The sequence below is a fragment of the Hippichthys cyanospilos genome, chromosome 8 (genome assembly GCF_059441005.1).
Source record: "Hippichthys cyanospilos isolate Australia breed blue-spotted pipefish chromosome 8, RoL_Hcya_1.0, whole genome shotgun sequence".
In the NCBI taxonomy this organism is placed as follows: domain Eukaryota; kingdom Metazoa; phylum Chordata; class Actinopteri; order Syngnathiformes; family Syngnathidae; genus Hippichthys; species Hippichthys cyanospilos.
The window spans coordinates 5,984,650-6,007,157 of record NC_142376.1 but is presented as its reverse complement, the minus strand read 5'-3'; the positions used below and the strand labels follow the sequence as shown (position 1 = coordinate 6,007,157).

General features: G+C 37.8%; 3 protein-coding genes across 5 annotated transcripts; 2 read left to right on the top strand and 1 right to left on the bottom strand.

Moving 5' to 3' along the window:
• The first annotated feature begins 66 nt into the window (after positions 1–66).
• Positions 67–19,282, top strand: desi2 (desumoylating isopeptidase 2). Of its 2 annotated transcripts, none has more exons than XM_088422088.1 (8): positions 67–635; positions 5,457–5,529; positions 5,599–5,692; positions 6,911–7,052; positions 9,148–9,515; positions 11,549–11,691; positions 12,448–12,660; positions 18,958–19,282. In XM_088422088.1, exons 1-5 carry the CDS (start codon positions 597–599, stop codon positions 9,403–9,405), a joined length of 606 nt encoding a protein of 201 aa, XP_088278214.1. In that variant the 5' UTR covers positions 67–596; the 3' UTR covers positions 9,406–9,515; positions 11,549–11,691; positions 12,448–12,660; positions 18,958–19,282. The 2 variants fall into 2 exon arrangements, with proteins under 2 accessions (XP_088278214.1, XP_088278213.1); XM_088422087.1 differs by having other exon boundaries at positions 68–635; positions 9,148–11,437.
• LOC148419934 (cytochrome P450 3A30-like) lies at positions 12,015–19,683 on the bottom strand. Its single transcript, XM_088422085.1, has 13 exons — positions 19,518–19,683; positions 19,344–19,437; positions 19,196–19,248; positions 18,970–19,069; positions 18,356–18,469; positions 17,763–17,848; positions 16,773–16,915; positions 16,568–16,692; positions 15,240–15,324; positions 14,994–15,154; positions 13,411–13,640; positions 12,417–12,579; positions 12,015–12,345 (listed from the first exon to the last, which is right to left on the bottom strand). The coding sequence occupies exons 1-13, from the start codon at positions 19,586–19,588 to the stop codon at positions 12,274–12,276; spliced, it is 1,497 nt and encodes a 498-aa protein (XP_088278211.1). The 5' UTR covers positions 19,589–19,683; the 3' UTR covers positions 12,015–12,273.
• mrpl57 (mitochondrial ribosomal protein L57) lies at positions 19,314–21,862 on the top strand. 2 transcript variants are annotated; one of them, XM_088422090.1, is made up of 2 exons: positions 19,314–20,331; positions 21,029–21,862. In XM_088422090.1, exon 2 carries the CDS (start codon positions 21,046–21,048, stop codon positions 21,358–21,360), a length of 315 nt encoding a protein of 104 aa, XP_088278216.1. In that variant the 5' UTR covers positions 19,314–20,331; positions 21,029–21,045; the 3' UTR covers positions 21,361–21,862. The 2 variants fall into 2 exon arrangements, with proteins under 2 accessions (XP_088278216.1, XP_088278215.1); XM_088422089.1 differs by having other exon boundaries at positions 19,326–20,336.
• Positions 21,863–22,508: the final 646 nt, after the last annotated feature.

Here is a 22,508-nt window from a genome sequence, read left to right as displayed (position 1 = left end):
AACTACATTACCCATAAACCATCCACGACATTCCCAGGATGACTAATCAAGTGCTGAGCTGGCTCCATCGTGCGCTCGGCTCGCCTTCTAGCCCACTGTCGCTCACAGTCCAATTTTTTCCCTTCCCACGGACTCCTTCCTGTTTCGTTCTCCGTCTCCCTGTTAGCTAGCCGGGGGAGCTTTCGCTTCTGTGCCACAACATTACGTCATTTTACGAATCTTTTTATCTGCCGTTTTTTTTTCTACCTCACAAAACCCCCCTTCCCCCCCCTGGATCCAGAACACGTTTGAAGTAAACCCCTTTTTGTCGTCACCGATTTTACGTTATCAGGGCGTTTTTTTTTCCTCTTGTGTTTCATCTCCGGACCTGACAAAAGCCTGGACGGCCGTCAGATGTTTGACGCTACCCAGCCGATGAAGCGTTTCCCTCTTTCTGACCCTTTGTGGTGAAAGTGTTCAAGTTTGACGAGGGGAGGGTTCACGGGGTATTTTTGGAGCCTGGCAGGAAGAAGGAAGGAGTCGGGGGCGAGCGGAGGAGGACGAGGACTCCGCCGAAGACGCACCACCACTGGAGGAGGACAACACTGCATCGTGTGATGGCAAACGAGCCGATCATCCTCAATGTTTACGATATGGTAAGGAAAAGTACGTTTCTATATTAAGTTATTAATCGTTTACTCATGAAAATAATCTGTTTTATTAACGAGTGCTCCCGATTATTCATTTTAACTCCAGTCGGCATTAATATCAATTAACTACAATCATTCTTATCACGATCTTTTGGAGAGCTATCACCCTTCAAAGACAGGAAATAGTTCTTTCAGAAACCTTTCTTGGAACTGCTTCAAACTTCTCCGTGAACATAGAAATGTATGTACTCATGATTTGGGTTCTTTACCAAAAGACAAAAAAATTAGACGACAAAAGACGTGTTTCAATCGGAACCCCTGCAAGCGTATCAGTTTTGGAAACGGCCCCACTGTTTCTCAATCTTTGCATTTTCAATAATTTTTCAGTGATATTTTTCAGCCCCCCCCCCCCAAAAAAAAAGAAAGAAAAATTGCGTCATTAATGTCAGTGTGCATCCTTATGAGACATAACAAAATAAAAGCATACAGCATTGTGGAAAAAAAAAATCACCCTAACATACGTCAGTAATATTAAATATACATTTTATTTACATTTATGGGGACTGAACACTAGTTGTAATATTTACATCATTAAAAAAAAGTCAAAGTACGCAAGTTGTTTCTTGTTCCCATTAAGATGCTCTTATTTTGAAAAGCAAAATGTACTCTTCCTGTCACCAACCTCCAACACGGTTCTTCTCAACCTTTTTTCAATGATGTTCCTTTAAATTTTTCAACTAAGTATTGACTAACCAACGCAAAGCATTCTGGGTAGGACCAAAACTTAAAACAATGTGATGCAATATAATTTAACAAACTTTGGAACTACACTACAGTAGTAGTAGTTACATTTAAATCAGCAATTCCAGAAGATATATCTTTCCAAAATAAAGGCATGCAGTATTCTGCAAAGGAGTCACTATATATATCAGTATATGACATTTGCTGTGATTACATTTTCTGTAGCTTTATTTAGTGTTTATTAATTTAGTTATCAAATGAATTATAGATAAATTATTGAATTTTTAATAAGTACAGAGAGCAAGAAAAAAATCCTGACTAAAACCTCAGAACTACATCACATTAACGCAAATCACAAGCAAGTATTTTTTTTCTTGTGTCAGACAGAAAAGGTCTTCATTAAGCCAAATTTTAATCTTATATTTATATACTATCAAAAGTACATCTCTCTTGTTGGTTGGCTGTTTTTTTTGTTGAACAAACCATGCAATTGAACCTCCTGCTAGAGAAATAAGAATGTTTATTGTCAAACTATTTTGCCTGGCTAACATAACCGGCATAGATACATACAACTTCACTTACGGGCGCGTACATTTTTCTTCTTTGTGAGAGTAATGACAATTACCTAAGTGTCTATATTATGCAGGTTTGTCTGTGTCCCGAAAAAGACACGAGAATGCGCGAACGGTGCTTTCGATCTCAAACAGCTGCATTAGTAAACCACAAGTGTTTCCTCATAGCAGAAGCGTCTTTACGATCGGGTGATGCTGGCAGAGTCACCGCCTTATCATCATGCAAAAGGGGTGGGGGGGTGGGGGGTGGAGTCAGACTCTCCTCAAGTATTGATGAATCATTGATTGACCCACCGGTGGACTTTTGCGCAGCAGGCGAGTGTTCTTTGTGTTGCAAGGACTCGGAATGGTCACACTGCCCTTGTGTCTACGATTTCATCTGCTGACAGGGTTGTTGTTGTCACCATTACACAATTTAGTCTCGTGGAGAAATGTGACATGAAGTATGAGTGCCACACTTTTCATTTTTAAATGCTCATGATTATGGAATGCTCCTTGAACTTTTATTCAAGGATGGATTTTGAACGTAGTCTAGTGCAGTGTAAATACATTTTTGAATGGAATTCATAGTACTATTCGTTTGAATGATACAATGTGAAATTTGGACACTAGTTCTTCTGCGGAACTCACTTTAGATGAGACCCGATTGTGCATTGCGATGCATCCAGGGAAAAACTCAAAATGGCTCATTCATCTTTCCATTTGAGGATCAATAGTGTCACATGACTTTCTGGATGATCACAGAGTCCACCGTAAAGCGTGTCCATCCCCCGCCGCCGGCCTGCTCCTGTCTCGGCTAAGTGCATTTCCTGTTTAGCCCTGAGAGTGCTTTGGTGCAGCATCCCCATCTCATATTACAAAAATTTAAAATGTCACAAAGAGTAAATACAATTTGATTCATGAGTGTTTATACATTATGTGTATATAAATCTACATACATATCTATCTGTATATATATATATATATATATATATATATATATATATATATATATATAATATATATATATATATAAACAGAATTTTGTTCTGAAATTAATTGCAATGTTCTTTTGAAAGCAGCAGATATTAGTATCGACTTCCATCATAAGTACGTATACCTTGAAATAAGGCCCGATACTGATACTTGCTATTTAATATTGAAGGATTTCTTTGTGAAAGAGTTTTAAAAATACTAAAAGACACGCGCACAGGTGCATACACACCCACACATGCATTGCACCATGCAGGCGGCAGGTTTTAACAGGCTCTAAGATAAGAGTCTTATGTCACCACAAGTGTGAGGATACAAGCAGCATGCGTTTTTGTTGACTCGTCGTGTCACCTGGGCTACAAGTGAGCTACATTCAAATGGGTTCATATTAAATGGTTTGAAATTTCAAGCGTGGGATCATCATTTAAGCAGCTGCTATGCTCTATTTGTCTCCTGTCTTTTTTTCTCTGCACAGAGAGGAAATCACATTGTGCTTTTCATTTTTTTTGTTCAAAGAATTTTCACATGATGGCTGCTGAAATCATGTGAATATTTTCAAGAAAAGCTTGAAGAGGAATTAAACTTTAATAAACAAATTTGATGAGCATCTTGAGGATCAATCGTTTATCATGGCTGTTAAGATACAATGAACTCCATTATACAGTTTTTGCAATTCAGCTTTTATATGTACATATATATATATATATATATATATATATATATATATATATATATATAATGAGTTGGTTGTTTTTTGCTGGCTATCTTGCCTAGTCGCTGTGACAAGCCCAAAATAATAAAAGTATTACAGTGATATCTCTACTTACAAAGACCTCTTTCATTCAGATTACAAAACACCTTAGCGGAAAAATATTGTTTCTATTAAGGAGAGAAAATTCAAGATACGAGAGGCGACATTGTTGGCGTATAATATGAGACACGAGACACCTGCGCTTGCGCCAACATGACTGTAATGTAATACGTTATCACAAGGTGTGATGTCTACTGTATTTGTTACAGTTTGTGATGCATTTTTATAATTTATTAATATGCTGGCTTTCCCACAAACGAGACAATGGTTATATGCATTGATCTTTACTTTGGTCTTCCACTGTTCATCTTTACTCATTTCATCCACACTTCCAAGAATTTACACCGTAGAACTCACAAGTATAAAATTAACATTAGCTTCGGCTAAAATTGTACTTATTCACATAAAAACAGTGGTAACATACCACTTTGGGCTGTCGCGTCTGACATTTCCTTTGTTAGCGCGTGTTCAGCACTTTAGCAATGACATCACACAGGAAACACCTCGCATGACACCAAACTAAAGTAAACTTACATGTTCAAAATAGTCACTGGATCACTGGAGATGTATGATCAAAACATACAAATTAAATGTTCTAAAAGGTGTGTCTGCATTAATCACCAACACACCATCTCAAGGCAAACAAGTGAACTGCATTCATATTGTTATCATTTAAAAAAATATTCATTTAATGGGTTTAGGAGCATTTTTGAGCCTTAGAACAGATTAGGTTATTTACATGTAAAAAGTAGCTCTACTTGTAAAATATTCATATTACAAAATTACTTCCGGAATGAATTGATTTCATAAGTAGAAGTACAACTGTACTTTGGTGCCATCTGGGTCAATATTGGTTTTGTTATTAGCTCAAGCACATCATATTTTTCATCTATATTTGAGATTATGAGACGTAAATGTGAAGTCATAAGTGAAAGTGTATTTCTTCTACTGTAAAGTCATAAGTGAAAGTATTTCTTCTACTGTAAAGTCATAAGTGAAAGTATTTCTGCTACTCTAAAAATAAAGCTACTCTGGCCAATACTTACTAGCCAATAATTTCCTGTTACAATTTGCATTTCACCCCAAACATTTCTTATTGTGTGTAAATGTCAAAAAGTAAATTCCTGGACATCATGGTAATACATTTTATGTAACGTATTAGTCAGCATATTTGTTTTCTGTTGTGTAAAGTCACGTCAGTTTACGCTAGCTAGCACATGTATTTAGCTAGCTAGCTACGTCACAGGCTCGTCACAAGTATTAGCTATCTAACTGCCTGTTACAAATAAAAAAAAAAAAACAACTTTACACAAGGGTCATCACAAGTATCAGCTAGCTAACAAGCTAGCAGAAGTACTTGCTAGCTAGCTAACTTGCAAAACTTAAAAAATTATACCCCATATTTATATGGGATTGGAAGTGAAAGAGTTAAAAATAAAAATGATTTTGGCGTGATTTTTTTTACAACTACTGTTTGGTTTCCTTTATTTATTCTTCTTTATTTTTCAGGTTTTTTTTTTTTATACAAAAATTGTCCACGTTTTGACTCAACATTATGATATGTTGATGAATAGGACCAACTGGCTTAATCTTCTTTTTTGCGGAAGGACATTATAATTTATTCACTGGTTTTTCCTAGGTTGGCAATAAAACTACTGCATATTTATTTATTTAGCAATCTGCAGCATAAGGATTTTGTCTAAACTTTTTTTTGTTTTCAAACTTCCTCAGTATTGGATCAACGAATTTACCAGCACACTCGGCATTGGCGTCTTCCACTCAGGGATCGAGATCTACGGCCGAGGTGAGCTCATCTCATGACGCCATTCCTCGCCACTGAAAGCCTTTCTAAATATCTTTCTTTTTTTAATAGAATTCGCCTATGGGGGACACCCATACCCCTTCTCAGGGATCTTTGAGATCACACCAGGTGACGCCACAGAGCTTGGTGACACTTTTAAATTCAAGTAAGTGGTTAAACAGTATTTTTTTTTCTGTCCCATTATCAGCCCACATTGTTTGTGTGTGTGCGTGTATGTGCGTGTATGTCCCATTACTTCTGCTCTAATTGATGTGCCCTGAGGTGCTTGATGGACAGACACGCATCTTTGCTGCCTACTAAGCCACAGAAGCTACAAAACATTTTTGTATCGAACCAATAACAATATGGAATTATGAATCTGTCAAACCACTACATTTGAGTCACTCAAAATGCAAATTTATTGCATTGTGATGAAATAAAAGAAATAAAAGAAAAAAAAAACAATGAGCATAATAAGCAAAAAATAAGTACCTTTGTGGCTGAGTAGTTCTGTCAGCAATTATGCATTATATATATATATATATATATATATATATATATATATATATATATATATATATATATATATATATATATGGTCACAATTTGGATTTTTTTTTTTGCTTTATACTTTTCTGACTTGATTGGATTGCCCGCCATACAATGAATTCACCGTACGAGCCCAACCGCGGAACGGATCATTCTTGTAAAACGGGGGTCCACTGTATACAGCAGTGTTTCTCAACTATATTTTACTAGGTCGCCCCTAGAAAAGAGAAAACGTTTTGCGCCCCCCCCCCCCCCCAGTCAATGCACTGACTGTAAATAAGATTATTATTGATGAAATTTTTTTAAGTATACCTACACATGTATCTAAATCAACTTTCAACAACCGTTAATTACTTTTATCGCGTTTATACGGGTTACAGCTTAGTCTAAAATGGAAAAAAAAGAAGCAAGTGCGCCAAAGTGCCTGAAACTAAAAGAAAATGATGAAAATTATTACTTTTTTGCAATTACATTCCACATGACAAAAACAAAGCCTTTTTCCTGGGATCATCCACGCCCCCCATGGCATCACCTCGCGCCGCCCCACTATTTGAGAAGTACTGGTACACAATAGGGGTGAAAACCTACGTTGTCATGCAAACATGTGGGAAACATTGCCCCCTGGTGGCAGGATACAAAGTGCTTGATTGGATTTGTAATAAAAAAAAAAAGTGCTCGATTTTTTTCAAATGTTAATATCGCCGTGGATCGGCTTAATTAATCGTGGCAGCCAATATCGTGATTACAACCCGATTAATTGTGCAGCCCTACTTTAATGTTAAGATCAAAAGAATTGACAAAAGACCTCACAAGGGTTAAATGATGACGTGTGCAGAGAAGCCATCGTCCTGGGCAGCACCGACTTCACCGAGGACGACGTGGAGCGCATCATGGAGGAAATGGGCAAGGAGTACAAAGGCAACGCTTACCACCTCATGCACAAAAACTGTAACCACTTCTCCTCGGCCTTGTCAGAGGTAAGATAGCTGCACGTGTTTGTATGCCTATACTTGTGAGGACATCCGTTGACATAAATGCATTTCCAAGTCCAGAGCTGGGCAAACTTATTGACTCAAAGGCCATAAAGGCTTCTAAAAAGGGCTGGACCAGGAGCCAGATGGGTTGGGGTGTTTTGCTAATCCACCTCAAAAGAGAACAAATGCGGGAGATGTAGAAAACATGTGCTTGTAATTTGAATAGAAAATCAACAAAAGAATTACAACAGTGATTAATAGAAAATCAGCCAAATTTTTTGATTGCTAACAGTTACTATTTTAAAGCACCGATACTTTCGCTATCCTTAAGGATATTAAGATTTTCACCTTCCTCCTCACTCATACTTTCTTCACGTTTGGCGGGCCCGATTAAAAAACTTAACGGGCCGCATATGGCCCCCAGGCTGTAGTTTGACAATGCTTGTCTTAGCCCATACCCCTAACCTCAAATATTTGAACAGATTGCCTCAACCTTACTCATATAAACCTATACTCTAAAAGCAAGTCTATACCCTCAAAAAAAAAAGATATGAATTTGCGACGCCTACGAAATCCCCATAAATTCATAAGGTCCCCATAAATTCAAGAGGATCTCTCAATGGCAGTGGAATCCGGGATTTGGTCCCCACACTGTGACAAAAACCAACACACACACACACACAAAGCGTGTTGTTTTTTTGCATGCCATGTAATTAGTACGTGACCATAAGAAAAAAGCGCCGCTTGTTTGGTTAATGCAGTGAGATTGAACTTAATCCCTTTTAGATTTAAATCCAATTTTCCCCCTGGAAATCATGGAAATGTTAGAAGCTAGATTCCATTTTTCAAATTTTTATTCAATCTTCAATTTGTAATTGATGCTGCGCAGCACGGATGTCTGAGTCACGGGGGGGGGGGGGGTCAGGACATTTGAAGTATCATGTTTATCCACTTTTCATCTGTCAAATTCCTTTTTTACCAAGCGTACTTAAAGGCAACATAATGGAACATCTATGTCAATTGACATTAATGATGCTTCAAAAGAATATTGGAAGCGAGGCAAACGATTGCTTCATTTTTCCAATGCAGCAACTGAAGAGTCCAATGTGTGTGTGCAAATGTGTGTGAGGTCTAAATCGGCTTATCCTGCTCCGACTAATGAGCAGGGAGTCTTACAGTTAGTCCCAACATTGAGATGGGGATTAAAGTGTAACGATACAAGCCCAAGCATGCGCATACACACAGACACACACACACACACACACACACAGACACACACACGCTTGGATGCTTCCTTTGTGGTAATGAAGAAGTCAGGCAATCGTGAGCCTTTTCTCCAACATTCTTTGAAAGCAGTGACGCAAGTCGGTGTGAATGCGTTGCCTTTAAGTGCACTTCGAAATGAAAAAAAAAAATAGAAAATGTGTTGCTTTCAAAGTCGACAGATGAGACTTTGCCGGTGCTCATCTCTTTCAATTTTATCTACACGTAATATAAATTAATATAAATTTCATAAGTATTCAACAAATACACTTACCGCGTAGGTCTACGCACTTAATGTGCATGCACGCACACACACACACACACACACACACACACACACGCACATATATATATATATATATATATATATATATATATATATATATATATATATATATACACACACACACAACCTGGCTGAAATGTGCTTTTATGTTCCAATTAATTTACTCTTAATTCGAAAAGAAAACTGACATAACCCTAACTTTCTATATATATATATATATATATATATATATATATATATATATATATATATGGTATTAATTTACTCTTAATTCGAAAAGAAAACTGACATAAACCTGTCGCGGAATTAAAAAGCATTACATTAGATCTGTATATATATTTTGCTGCCTAATGCATATTCCACAAATGCAATATTATTCAGAATGCAATGTTTAGTATGGTGAGTGTGTATCAAACATTATAGAAAAAAATGGAGTTGACCCTGGTGAGGCTACATCAAGATTCTGTGTCCATCATTTCTATTTGGAAACACTTTCAAAATGCAGTTTTTGCGCTATACTCAGCTAGTCTTTTCCTCGTCGTGGTTCAGATCCTGTGCGGGCGCGAGATCCCGCGCTGGGTGAACCGGCTGGCCTACTTCAGCTCGTGCGTGCCCTTCCTGCAGAGCTGCCTGCCCAAAGAGTGGCTGACGCCGGCCGCCCTGCAGTCCAGCGTCAGCCAGGAGCTCCACGCCTGCGGCGAGCCGGAGGAGGGCGAGGACGCCGTGGCCTCCGCCTCGCTGGCGGCCGTGGCGCCAATGGCGCCACCCTCATCTTCGTCCTCCTCCCGCCACCAGCCGCGGCGGTAGATCATCGAGCTCCACCTTAAGACATTTCACCGCGACGTCACGTGTACTTCCGGGTGGCTGGAATTTTTCTGGCTCTGTTATGAACCGTGGTGGTTTCAGCGCAGGTCAGGGTAGGTCAATCACTTTTTCGCCACCTGGGAGTACCGCCCAATGTCAGCAAACATCAATATCCGTGTTTTAACCCTCACCAGCCGCATAAGGACTCAACCAACCAGGTTGAATGGTGCTTCTGCCAGTTGCAGGTAATCCGAGCCAAACGTCCCCATGTGGACCTCGTTGATTTGATTTTTTTAAAGACTGAACCCTTCACGGGTTCGTTTTTTTCAACTTCAAAGGGGAGTGACTTGTTTTTTTAGTAGCGACAACCTGCCGTGGTGCCTTCGAGCTGGCTCGCCAGGAAGAGCAACCCCAACTTCCTTTACGATACAGGGGGTCCTCGGGTTACGACGGTCTCCACTTACGATGTCTCGAGGTTACGAACGCGCGCAGCAAACAACTGGCCATCATCATGGAAGTCAAATTAGATATTTAGCGGTCTAAAAGCAGCGAAAAGCCAACGAACAATTTGTTGCGTGCAAGAGAGACCGATCGAGTGCTATTTTCTGTTTTTGGGTTTTGTTGATTTAATAAAAGCGATGGTTGAGATGGACCCTGCCTCAATCCGCACGGTTTGTGTAATGGGGCGAAAATGGCCGCCGCGCTTTTTCCGGTTGGTCGGCTTTTCAAAACAAAAGTTCTTTACGAAATAAAAAGCGGTGCAAGAACAAAGTTTATCCAACAAAATGGCAAAAAGGGGCAGAACAACTGTACAATACTTTACAGTACAGTATGTATAGTCATCTTTATTATTATTTTCAGTTATTTGTACGGTGTTTCAACTTACACTGAAATTGGGGTTACGCCGCGTTTTAAGAACGGCTCCATGTCGTAAAGCGAAGACCCCCTGTATTTTTTTTTTCTTTTTTTACACCGAGCACAGCGCAGTCTCATTCTCAGAGACTTATGGCACTGCATGCCATTTTCCTTTCCTACTTTTTTTTGTCTGTTTTTCTTTGATAAACTCAGGACCTCAAGAAGATTTTGGTCATTATTTTCAAACGAAAAAATTCAGGTTTGTTGCTTTTTAATGCGGTTGTCACAACGCCGCTAGGAACACACGGTGGTGGTTTTGTATGGAAATGAAAAAAAAATACATTTTTGTTGATAAAAGTGTGTATGTGTGTTGACTTTGACTGTGAAAAGCTGTTTCAAGAATTATTTAATATATTATCTCAGGGTTTTATTGTTTCACTAGTGCACCCGAGTAGGCAGAGGTTGGTACTAGGCAACTTGAATTTTTTTGTTGTTCCTCAGAGCCTCGCCCCCTTTCCGTCATCGTCGGGTCACACGAAATTGTAATCGCCAGTCCGTCGTAATTTTACCCAACGTTCCGTCACCGCTAGAGGGTGACATTTTTCTCTGGTCTGTCATTTGTCTATTATACTTGAAGTTAACACCACGTCTGTGGTTCTACAGTTACATTGCAATTGAAATACAACAGAATTGTATATATGTGTAACAGGAAAACGAATCCAGCTAATGGATTTAACCCGAAGATATAATACACAATGGTTAATACAGGGGATGAGAGTGCAATTACCAATCATGTCCAAAGGATGGGATCATGCTTTACATGATTTTCAAAAGGTGGATGTCATTCTCATTTATAATTGCCTTCCCTACAACTATAAAAGGCGGTTTGATTAACATGTCTAAATTTCATCCGTCACATACACTACAAGTGAAACAAAGAATTGCTGAAGTTGAATTTACTTAAACATCTTTAATTAGGGAATGAAAAACTTCTATCTTGCATTTCCTGGCCAAGTGCCAATGAGAGGAAGAATGCAAACATGGTCTTGAAACACATCCCAGAATTCCCTTATCAAGAAACCTGAAACCAGGACTCTGCTTGTAGGTGCTGTGAAACATTCTGTGGTCTCTTTGACACATCTGGCACAGGGCATCTTGTATCTGCAGGCTAGGATAACCTGTGCGTGAAAACCCCATTCAGTGTCCAGAATATTTGTTTATGTCTTTTTGGAAACTCGGGTCAGTACTCGGTATGCATTTGTGCTCTCTTTTGTCTCTTTCTCAACCACAGATGTGATAGGACGCTGACCACCCTGCAGTCCAGCCTCAGCCAGGAGTTCTATGTATTCACTCACTCTTTCTTCATCTGTCTTAAAACTTTAACTCGTTCAGTGCCAAGACGTAAATCTTTGAGAAATCCAAGCTCAATTTCAGGTATGCATTTTTCTTTGTCCTTTTTTTCACCATCTCTTTCTCAATCTCAGGTGCTATTTTAGTTCTGTTTTTGTATATGTATATAGAAAATACATATACTTATGTATTATGTATATAAAGGAGAATCTTAAAAACGGTAAACACCGAATGAGATTAGGTGCAAATTATAATAACTGCAGTTTGTGTCAAACCAAAGCAGTTCCAGAATGAGCTATCAGTCGGGTACAGAGGTCTTAGAGATAATTCTGTGAAGCAGAGTAGAAAACCTTCAGATAATTCCGGTAGAAAATGTTTTTGCTCACTCTCAAGAACATGCAAATACATTTACGGTAAAATTATATATTTAATTAAAAATGTATATACATCAGTACAAAAATCAAGCGCAACAATAAAACCTCTTATGTAGCTGTCGGCGTCATCTTGTGGCTGGTACCTGTACTGCAACATGCATACGTTATCCCCATTAATCAACAAAAATTGTAGATTATGCGTGGTTTACGAGAAAACATTGATTTGTTATTTATATAAGAAAGTATTAAGTGAGTGATTTATTGCAGGGTTTAAATTCCTCATTCTGGCCGCCTACTCTCGGGGGACAAACTTTAATTTGATTGGTTTAACTGGCTGGAATTTCCAGTCAAACTCCAGAGGAATCTAAAAGGGAAGAGAGGGATGTTAGGAGCGGGAAAAAGCTACGCAATCAGGATGACATGTTCGTGTCTTACAACGGTGTCCTTGCATGTCTCCACGTTGTAGCTCTGCAGCAGGCGGACCAGGACCATCTTCACTGTGAGGAGAGCGTAGCGCATCCCCACGCAGTTGCGAGGGCCCAGGCCAAAAGGCATGTAGGCGTAGGGGTGCACCTCTTCGCCGCTGTCTTTGCTGAACCTGCCACGTCGAGCCGAGAGGGAGGCGGAACGTGGCGTTATCAAAAACGGAAAACCTCTGATCAAGCAAGTTGAATTCGAGGTATGACATGGTTTACTGCTGGTGGATTTTGTTCATAGAAAATGTGAAAAGTGCCAGTCAAAAAATTGTAAACAACGTCAAATGGTCTCAAGAAATTCAATTCTCCTCATTGCAGATCGTAATGCAACGTCCACGTCATGAAGCTAGAAACATACCAAAATATCCAGTCAAAATGTTACTCGAATCTTAATGAATTAGATATAAATCTAGGAGTCGGGAAATTGTCAAATAATGAAAAAAACACTGATATAGAAAGTGTCTCGAAAACGTTTTGAGTGATAATGTATTTTTCTTTAAATATTTTACCATCAAAGGGTGAATTGCTAAAGTATTAACATATCCACAAAGTCACCATCAGGCGCTTTAATGTGAGGTATATTAGCAACTTTTTTATATCAGTCAATTTTGACTTTATTCTTCCTATTTCTTAAAAATCTCCAGTTTTGTTTCCATCATAATCCTCTATTACTCCCTTTAACATCACGAGCAATCTTGGAACCCATGGCTAACCAATTCAAGTTTGAATTAAGCACTAAAATGCATAATAAATACGATATTGTAAGCACTCGCACCAGATCAAGTCTTTAGCATATCGGCGTCTTAGTGACACCGTGACGCCGACCAATAGCAGACCAGCATCTTAGTGACGCATGTGGTGATGTATGAGCGTTTCATTTTGGCATTATCAAAGACAAATTTTGATAACAAGAGACCTAAAAGTGAGAAAAACTCGAAAGAGCGTTGGCTTACCTCTCTGGTCGGAAGCTATTGGGGTCCTTCCAATAGCGAGGGTCTGTGTGGACCAACGGCACAGGGACGGTGACCAGGGTCCCTTCTGGGATGGTGAGACCCCCAATTTCGATGGTCTTTTTGCACATGCGCTCGAGCCGAGGCGCCGGCGGAATGACGCGCAGTGACTCGTTTATCACGTTGTCCAGGTACTCCATACTTTGCAGTGTCTCGTATGAAATGGGACAACCCTTAGGGGAGGTCAAGCAGAGATGTTAATTATGATGCTCAGCACAATATTGGGTGTGGTCATCATGTCAAAGAGTACTTCACAATAGCAAAAAAGTTGGTCGTGCAATTTCAAGCTTTGAAATATCATCTGGGTGAAATTTCAGCTCCCTGGTGTTTTCTTCCAATGCTTTTCCTTAGATGTGAAATGAAAAGATCAAAGGATTGAACAAAATATTCGATTTTGACCATTTTTGGGGTCATTTTCATCCACATCATTCTCATAGTATTTTAGCCAAGGGATGACACACTCCCGAACTCTTTCAGCGCTAAACTTTATCGGAAAAGGCAACCTCTAAAGTGTCTTGTAAATTTAGCATTTTCACTCATCTTTCAAGACCGACAGAATATTGCACACTATGTATATGTAAATATGGTACTGCCACTGAAAGATTGACTTCCATTCTTTAGTTACAATTGCATGTATGTGACAGTTGTGTTGTATGTGTGGAAACACTGCCATCCAATGGTAACACTACAGTGCTCATTTGGCTTATATTATATTATATTATATTATATTATATTATGTAAGCATTTGTCAAGGGTGTCAGCTCCTCTCCATAAAAAACGTAATTTTGACAATTACAATTACAATGTTATTTATTATTATTACTGTTTCACTGGAAGAGTTAATAATCCAAAACATTTGACATGTTGTCACCATCTGAGTGAAATTCCAGCTCCTTACTATTTTTTTTCCCTTTGATGTGAAATGCTTTTGATGTAAAGATTAAAGGATTGGAAAAAGTACCACACAAGGGTTAAAGTGTATCAAAGTGCCTGCAGTAAAAACTAAAAATGTCATTCCTTATTTAAACTACAAACACTTCTCATCAACTGAACAGTTTTGATGCGCCCCTTATGGTAGCCATTTTTGGAATATGTTGAAATTGTAATGTGAATCGGAAGGAGATAAAAATGACGTGCAAAGCCAATAAAATTAGTAAACTCTTTCAGTGTCATGGACGTGAATTCTCGTCTTTTAAAATAGTAATAACAATCATAAATAATCAAATCCTCGTCAAATACGTATTTTTATGGAGAGTAGCTGCCACCCTTGACTAATGCTTACCTAATATAAGCCGATTGAGAAGTGTAGTGATAACTGTGACCATTGATTGGCAGTGTTTCAGCTATTACCCACATCAATTCTAACTGAAGAATGGAAGTCGATCTTTCTTAAGGCAGCACCCATATTTACAAAGACACAATATTCTGTTTGCCTTGAAAGGTGAGTGAAAATGCTAAATATACTAGCCCGCTAGAGATTTCCTTATAATGTTTGGCAGGGAAAAAGTTTTAAAAAAAAAACGTACATCTTTGGGAACGTGGGCGTCAATCTCTTCCAGCAGGGTTTTCATGGCTTCCGGGTGGGTGACGACGTTGTACAGGATGTATGAGAGAGTAGCGCTAGTGGTCTCAAAGCCTCCGAAGATGAAAATAAAAGCTTGCGAAAGGATCTCCCTTTCCGTCAAACCTACAACCAAAAGAAGAAACAAAAGTTCTGTTTGGTAGTCCGTTTTAAACCCAAAATGTAAAGAGCATTTTTAATCGATCCCTACCTTTACTTGGCTGTTCATGTTCGCTTTTTATGTCCGACTCCGGTATTTCGTGCTGGATCAGCACCTGCAGGAAGTCTGCATGACTCTGCAGAAACACATTATCTAGCATTATTTATCAATATCTCTCTGACGAAGTGAGTTTTGCTGTGCGTTGTTATGCCAATAAGAGTTGTTATCAGGCAGGTCAAAAGTTCAATTTTGTAATCATTTTGGATTACATCATTATATAGTAGGGTATATGTCAGTGGGGAGAAAATGTTTGTGATGTTCCAACAAAAGGCAGTAAAAGAAAGCAGTGTAAATTTATGACAATAAAATAGGACAGTGCAATAAGTTGATTTAGTCTGATTAATTCTACGTTTTAGAAATTGACAATTAGAAAATGAGCCAAATTGTGAAATAGAAATTTTGCACGAGTGGCAAAATGCTGTATGCGTGGTTTACAAGCAATAACATAAAATGTCTTTAATGTTACTCAAATAAAGTCGGAACGTTACAAGGTAAAGACTAAGATTATAACGCTACAATAAATTGTATTTAAAGTCTGTTGAATGACGTATTTGTTACAAGATTTTTTTTAACGATTACGTAAATTGTGAGTAAAGTTGCCTAAAAAAAAAAAGTAAGACGATGTAAATTTCGTTCATTCACGTAAATTTACATGAATATAGTCAAAAATTTACACCCCAAAAATTCAAAGATGACGAAAACTGTATTCAAAGTTCCTCTAATAAAAGTCGTAACAAACGTAACAAGGACATTTGTAAGACGATGTAAATTGTGTCTACTCCAATAAAGTCATAAAGAAAACATGAGTATCTAAATTATGCTAAAAGTTACATGAATAAAGTCGTAACATTAGAAGAAACTAACATTTTCCGCACTATAAGGCGCACCGGATTATAAAGCGCACCCTCAATTAATGACATATTTTAAAACTTTTTCAATCACAATATAGTAATACTCAAAGTAATAACAATAATAACTCAAATAATAACTCTTAACTCTCAATAGCATAATAACTCAATGTCAATATGACCAACCTTGTTCAACTGTAAACACACAAAATAAAAAAAAAAACAAAAGCTTACTTTATCAGTTCATTCCCCAACTACGAATTCCAATCTCAATATCGATCCACATATAAGGCGCACCTGATTATAAGGCACACCATCAGCTTTTTTTAAATAAAGGCTTTTAGGTGCGCCTTATAGTGCGGAAAATACGGTAATTGTAAGGCTACGTCAATTGTGTTTTAACTTACTCGAATAAAGTCGTAATCTTACGAGAAAAAAAATGTAAGATTACGTAAATGCTGTGACATTTACCAACTGATCAGTGTGATGCTGGTCTTTAAACTTCTTAATGATGTCGAAGAAAAAACCGGTGCTAGCTTTGGGCATAAAGTCCACGTTCAGCAACTTGCACAGTTTGCCCAAACCGGGGAAAAGCACTGGAAAAAAAAACAGAACGCGGTAAATATTAAAATACTACCCTGGCGAGCCCATCGTTGGCACTTTTTATCCTACATACGCAGAATCATTATCGGCCAAAGTTTAAAGTTCAGAATCTTCTTGAGGTGAAGTACGAGGGGGTCTTCTGGCCGATTGATGGAGTCCGTGTCCACACTGAAGGAGGCGCTGGTCACCACGTCCAAACTGTATGGCCCAAAGAATCTATAGCACACAACGAAACCTTCATCGACTTCAAAACCAAATTTTACTGGAAACATTTACGAATACGTAAAAAATTAAGCTGTACGTTACTTCTCCGGAAAAATAAAAAACTAAGGTTAAAAAAAATAGTGATGTGTCATCGGTATCGAGCTAGTACTTGGCAGTATCAGTTCTCACAACAGATGTCGATACTAGTGTTAGCGATACTAGTGTTTCCAAATTGAAAACAAAGAAAATTACCGTTCATTTCCTTATTTTTTTTTTTTTAGAAAAACTGCCAGATGGGAATCGCAAGGCCTTTATTTAATTAAAATGTCATTCAATTTGAGTTACATTTTGTGTACTAGTGGTATTGGTACTTGGTATCATAATGACGACTATTCAAGGGTTGAGTACTCATACAGGCAGCTCTCTGAAAAAGTTGTATTAAACATTAAAATGAGGTCTGAATACCGATAACAGGCCAATACAATCGGGTACTTCCAAAGAATGCCGAAACTAATCAGCGATACTTAAGGCAAAAAACAAAACTGAAATGTTTGTGCTACATGTCATGTGCCTCAGAATGATTTGTCATTGTATTTATTGAAGTTTTATGTGCCGTAAGTACTCATAGTATCGGTACTTGGTATCAGTGAGCTCAGTCAATAATCGTACTGGTGTCAGTGTGGGAAAAAAAATTATATCGATGATCTCTAATAAAAAGCTTGTAAAACTACGTGTGTTGATTACCTCTAAAAAGAAACTTATAAGTTCTTCAATCCCAAGCACATAATTTGATGTTGTTTTAAGAGTATATATTTTCTTCAAGTGTTAGGCTAAAGGAATGACATTTTTTGATTCATACTGTTTGATGTCCACGGGTTCGCTTAGGTCCTTTTTGGCCAGACTCTCAACCAGTCGCTCCGTGGAACGAAGGACCAGAGGGAACACCTTCAAACACACAAATCATCCTTATTAATTACAATTTGGAAAATAATATTTTTGATGGCATTATGCTGCAGTTTTACAATTTCATAGTTTTATTCTTTATTCTCATTCAATCTTTTTGTTATACAGATTCACTTTTTTTCTCTGACATTTTTAATCACTTTTTTTTGTTATTTTACAAACAAATGTCATTACTTTTCGTTAATATTACTTCATTCAATCTGAAAGACATTTTTAAGAGTCCAGATATGCAATACCAGTCACTTAAAACATAAAAAAATGTCTTTAATATGGAGTATCAGTCAAAAGTTTGAAAAAAAATCCTAAAAATTATGCGGGTTTCCTTTCCTGGTTTCCTTAACTGTATCTTAAGAATCAAATTATTGACATAAATAAATATAGGGGCGTTTTTAGGAATGAAAAGCTTGAATTGAATTCCCCTTTAAGGTTGAGACATTCGAATCTGAAGTTATTTTCAATATTTTATATCTTGTACCGAAGAAGACCTACCTGCTTCAGTCTTCCGCTGGTAAAACATGGCGACACAGAGCTGCGAATCCTTTTCCATCTTTCGTCTTTCACAACTGTTATGGCGTCTTCCAATGCTCCAAAAGCAAGGTTTTCCTGTAGAGGAAACCACACCGTCAATACTACGCACATGAGTTTAGTCATTGATTAAATAAAAGAAAGAAAAATTAAATAGTAATTTCAATCAGTAATTCTTTTGCCTACCACTAGTGGGAGCCATATACTTTGATCATCAGAGAGCTAGCTATGGAATAGCAATTGGAATACAACAGTGTACCTCGTTTATCCCAGGATTATTTTTCTAATATTTTTCAAATATTTGCAGTAATTTAGTCATGTTTGATTGGTCCTGATCAGATCGGTGGTATTTTACATTTTTGCAGTTCGATTCTAAAGTCTTGATTGTGGAAAAAAATGTAATTAAATAAAATCTAAAATTAAATTCGACCACATCAATTTAAAACACTGAAAATGCAATTATACGGAATACATTTAAAATACTGAACTTGTGCATTTTTTTGTTTGTTTTGTTTTTAACTGTAAGTTATACTTGATCTTTTTTTTTTTTTTTTTTTTTTGGTCAGGACGTGGCTCACCCTGCGGTTGGTAAAAACGGTGTAGCAATCTTTCACCATCACCGCCTTGATGATCTCAGGATCCGTCACCAACAACACCGGAGTCCTGCCGTCAAACAACCTGCACGGACAACACCTTGTTTCCTATCCTAAGATCATATTGTCGTCATCCTGATTATATCCAATTAGTTTATTTGCCTTGCAGCATTTATGTGTTGCATCAGTGCAGTTGTGTAACAACACTTACCCCCACACATCTCCATACTTGGTGTGACACTCCCGGTCAGCAGCAAGTAAACCCTACTTGGAATTAAGCCAGAAAGGATGTCATCAGGTGAAGCGATTGCACGAGTAAAACGCAGTGAATTGTAAAAATTGACATATTTCTGACCCACTTTTCTAAAAATCAACATCGTTCCGACAAAGGGAAGTGGCCTCGGTCCTGGGATTCCAAACTTTTTGAAGTGTCCATAGGGCCACACACCATACCTACAAAAACATTACTTATTGCGTATAGATGAAAAAAAAACTTTTAAAAAATATATATTTTAAATAAGTAGCATACTCACAGAAGAAGCAAAGCTAAAAACAAAGCAATTAAAGTCCAAGTCGTGGCCGAAAAAAAATCAAAAGGGTACATCGTGCCCGTTGAAGAATTCAATCCTGAATGACAAAACAAGGAAGCGTAGCAAACCCTTGAACCTCTCAGCAGGACGCGCAGGAAATACTGTGGTGACGTCGCTAAACGAGTGCGTCCTTAAATGCTCTTAAACACTTCATAGTTTACACTTAAATACGGAGTAAAATTGAAACATTATTTTAAATCATTTGCTTTAATACTAAAACAAAATCGAACCGTTGTCTGAGATGATTTACTCGCCGTAAACGCAGCATTCTAGGTTTGTCGTTTTAAAACGCTCTTCTATTTGTCTTACTTTGTGTTTCCTAGATTAGTTCCTGCAAGATTTAACTTTCACTCCTAAAGAAATGAGATTAATTTGATCTGGTCTTTTTTTTTAAATCTGCGATTCCAAGATCGAATGTCAAAACAGGGAAGTGGGCCTAACCACTGAACGCCTCATCTAAATGAATAAACAGTTACAACTAAGGACCTATTGGACGATGTAAAACGACTTTAAATTTATTCTAAAATATAAGCTTTAAAACATGCCCATTTTCAAGTTTCTTTAATGTAATAACGCTAAGTATGTACTGGAACCAATTTTGAGCTTTCTGCCACGCCGTTGAACAACCCGGAAGTAGACGCTTGACCTCTGAATTACCACATTTTCGCTTTTTGTGTTTTCCTTTCTCAACCTTCTTGATTTTAGCTTTTCTTGTTTGGCCGCTTAAATTAAACCCATTTCGCTTACTAAAAACGTGGTAAGGTGAGCAGATTTCATTCGTCATTTTAATCGACTTTTTATAATCCGGCCGACATTTCCTTTTGCCAACTACTTAGCTAGTTAGCATTCCGTGATGAAACGCGTTGTGTCATCGAACATATTTAACAGTTATGTTTTGTTTCGAGTGCATTTTGGCTCGTTAGGTTATGCAACAAAATACGATATATTTATAAGGATCTTTAGATGAAAGGGAACAAGGAATGATATTAGGTCAATCGATGACACACATGAAGGACAAATTAATACACTAACTGTATTGTGGACACACTTCGCACCATACTTAGCAGGGAACTTTCTAAATAGTTGTAATCAAGACAAGTAAGATCAAAATTGGCTTAGTTTGCTCTGAGTTTGGGTGTGTTGCCATTTGAAGATTATAAATTAGAAAATCCTTGCATAGGAAAAGGCAAGCGGGACACCAATTGACAAATCTTCGAATCAATTCCAAGCGTGAATAACTTAACTTTACTAACACCTCAACGTTTTTTTAGACCATTTGACTGAATATTTCACCCATATTCAATTGAAGCTTGGAGATCGTTTGAAATAAATATAATTGTGGTGTTTTGTAAAATACTATTTCAGACATAGTTCTTAAGTGTCCAACCTTGAGTGGTTTGGGTTCTTCTGAGTCTAAACACATTAGGTGCATTTCTGTGTGTGCTCACCTTCAGAAAAACAAGCAGCCACCATGTTCCTCACCCTGGCTCTCCTGCGGAAGGGCATCCCGGGCAAACAGTGGATCGGCAAGTACCGGCGACCACGGCCCGTTACCTGGCAGATGAAACGCAACATGCTGAAGCATCTGGAGCGCGAGGCCCAGAACGAGTACTGGATCAGCCGACCCTACATGACGGCGGAGCAGGAGGTCGGACACGCCGCCGAGCGCCGGGCCAAAAACTGGCTGCACATCAAGGAGGCCAATTTCAGTAATTTTCCCAAGCACAAGACTTTCACCGATCATCTCGCTCACCTTGGCATCTCCAAAAATTGGTCATCTTCCTAACGCTTTGGCTTGGACTCTGAAAGACTCTTTATCATGTTGTTGTGTTAAGATGGACTGAAAACAGGGAAGTGTTTGAGTCATTAAGCATCACATTGTATAAAAAAGAAAAAAACTGCTTGTATTTTTTTGGGGGGGGCTAAAAATTTGGTTTATTTTGGAACAACTTTAAAATGTAAATGATTGAGAGCTATGGCAACACTGTCAGCAAGCAAATCATTTACTTCAAAACATTTTGCTGAATTAGTCATTAAATTAGAGAACTTAAAAAGGAATGTAGGTTCTGTAATTTCTTAATTCAAAATGCAAACAAGCCAAATTTGTAATGTTTTTGTTGGATTTCTTAACCCTGACAATAACATTTCAAATTTTTTGCATGAAGTGTATGTACATCACATATGTCATTTATATCAATAATACATCTAATTAGAAATACTGGAACTGGGTATGTGATTTCTGTTTTGACTTTTTTTTGAAAAATAAAAGTAAACTAAAGTACATCCTACTGAAAGTGTTGTGTGGAACATTGCACTACAGCCCGAGGTAAAAGCGTGAACATCTTCAGACGCAAGTTTGCCTTTTGAATTATTTATAACAATGTTGTTTTGCTTCCTGTCCAACATATTTCCGAATCCTCCTCGCTGAAGGGCAGCCTCACCTATCCAGGCTTCATTTTTAATGAGTTTATCACCTTTTTGGTGCATTGAGCCCGGGAGGTTTCCATAGCAACCAGCACAGTCCACTCCACACCTTAATATAGTCCTCCGAGTACTATACTAAAATGTATGAAATGATATGAAATATTTTTTTTTATAAAATATAACTGAATTCAGTCATTCATAGAACCACTCGTAATTATGAATTCTTGTATAATTATGATCATACTTGAAATGCAATCCCAAATAATGGTTTTACTTATTAAAACATCCATTCATCTACTTTCCATACAGTATTGATTAAACGAATGAATTTAAAGGGTCGTTTCCTCAGTCATTTTCCGCAATAAACATTAAATGCGTTATAGATAATTTGACAACTTGTTTTTTTTTTCATGTGCAATTAATGTCCGTAGAATGTCACATGACCAAAAGGTGACCAGTAATTGGTCATTACCTGAGGCTTGGGCACGGTAATGTCATTTTCAGTCCTGC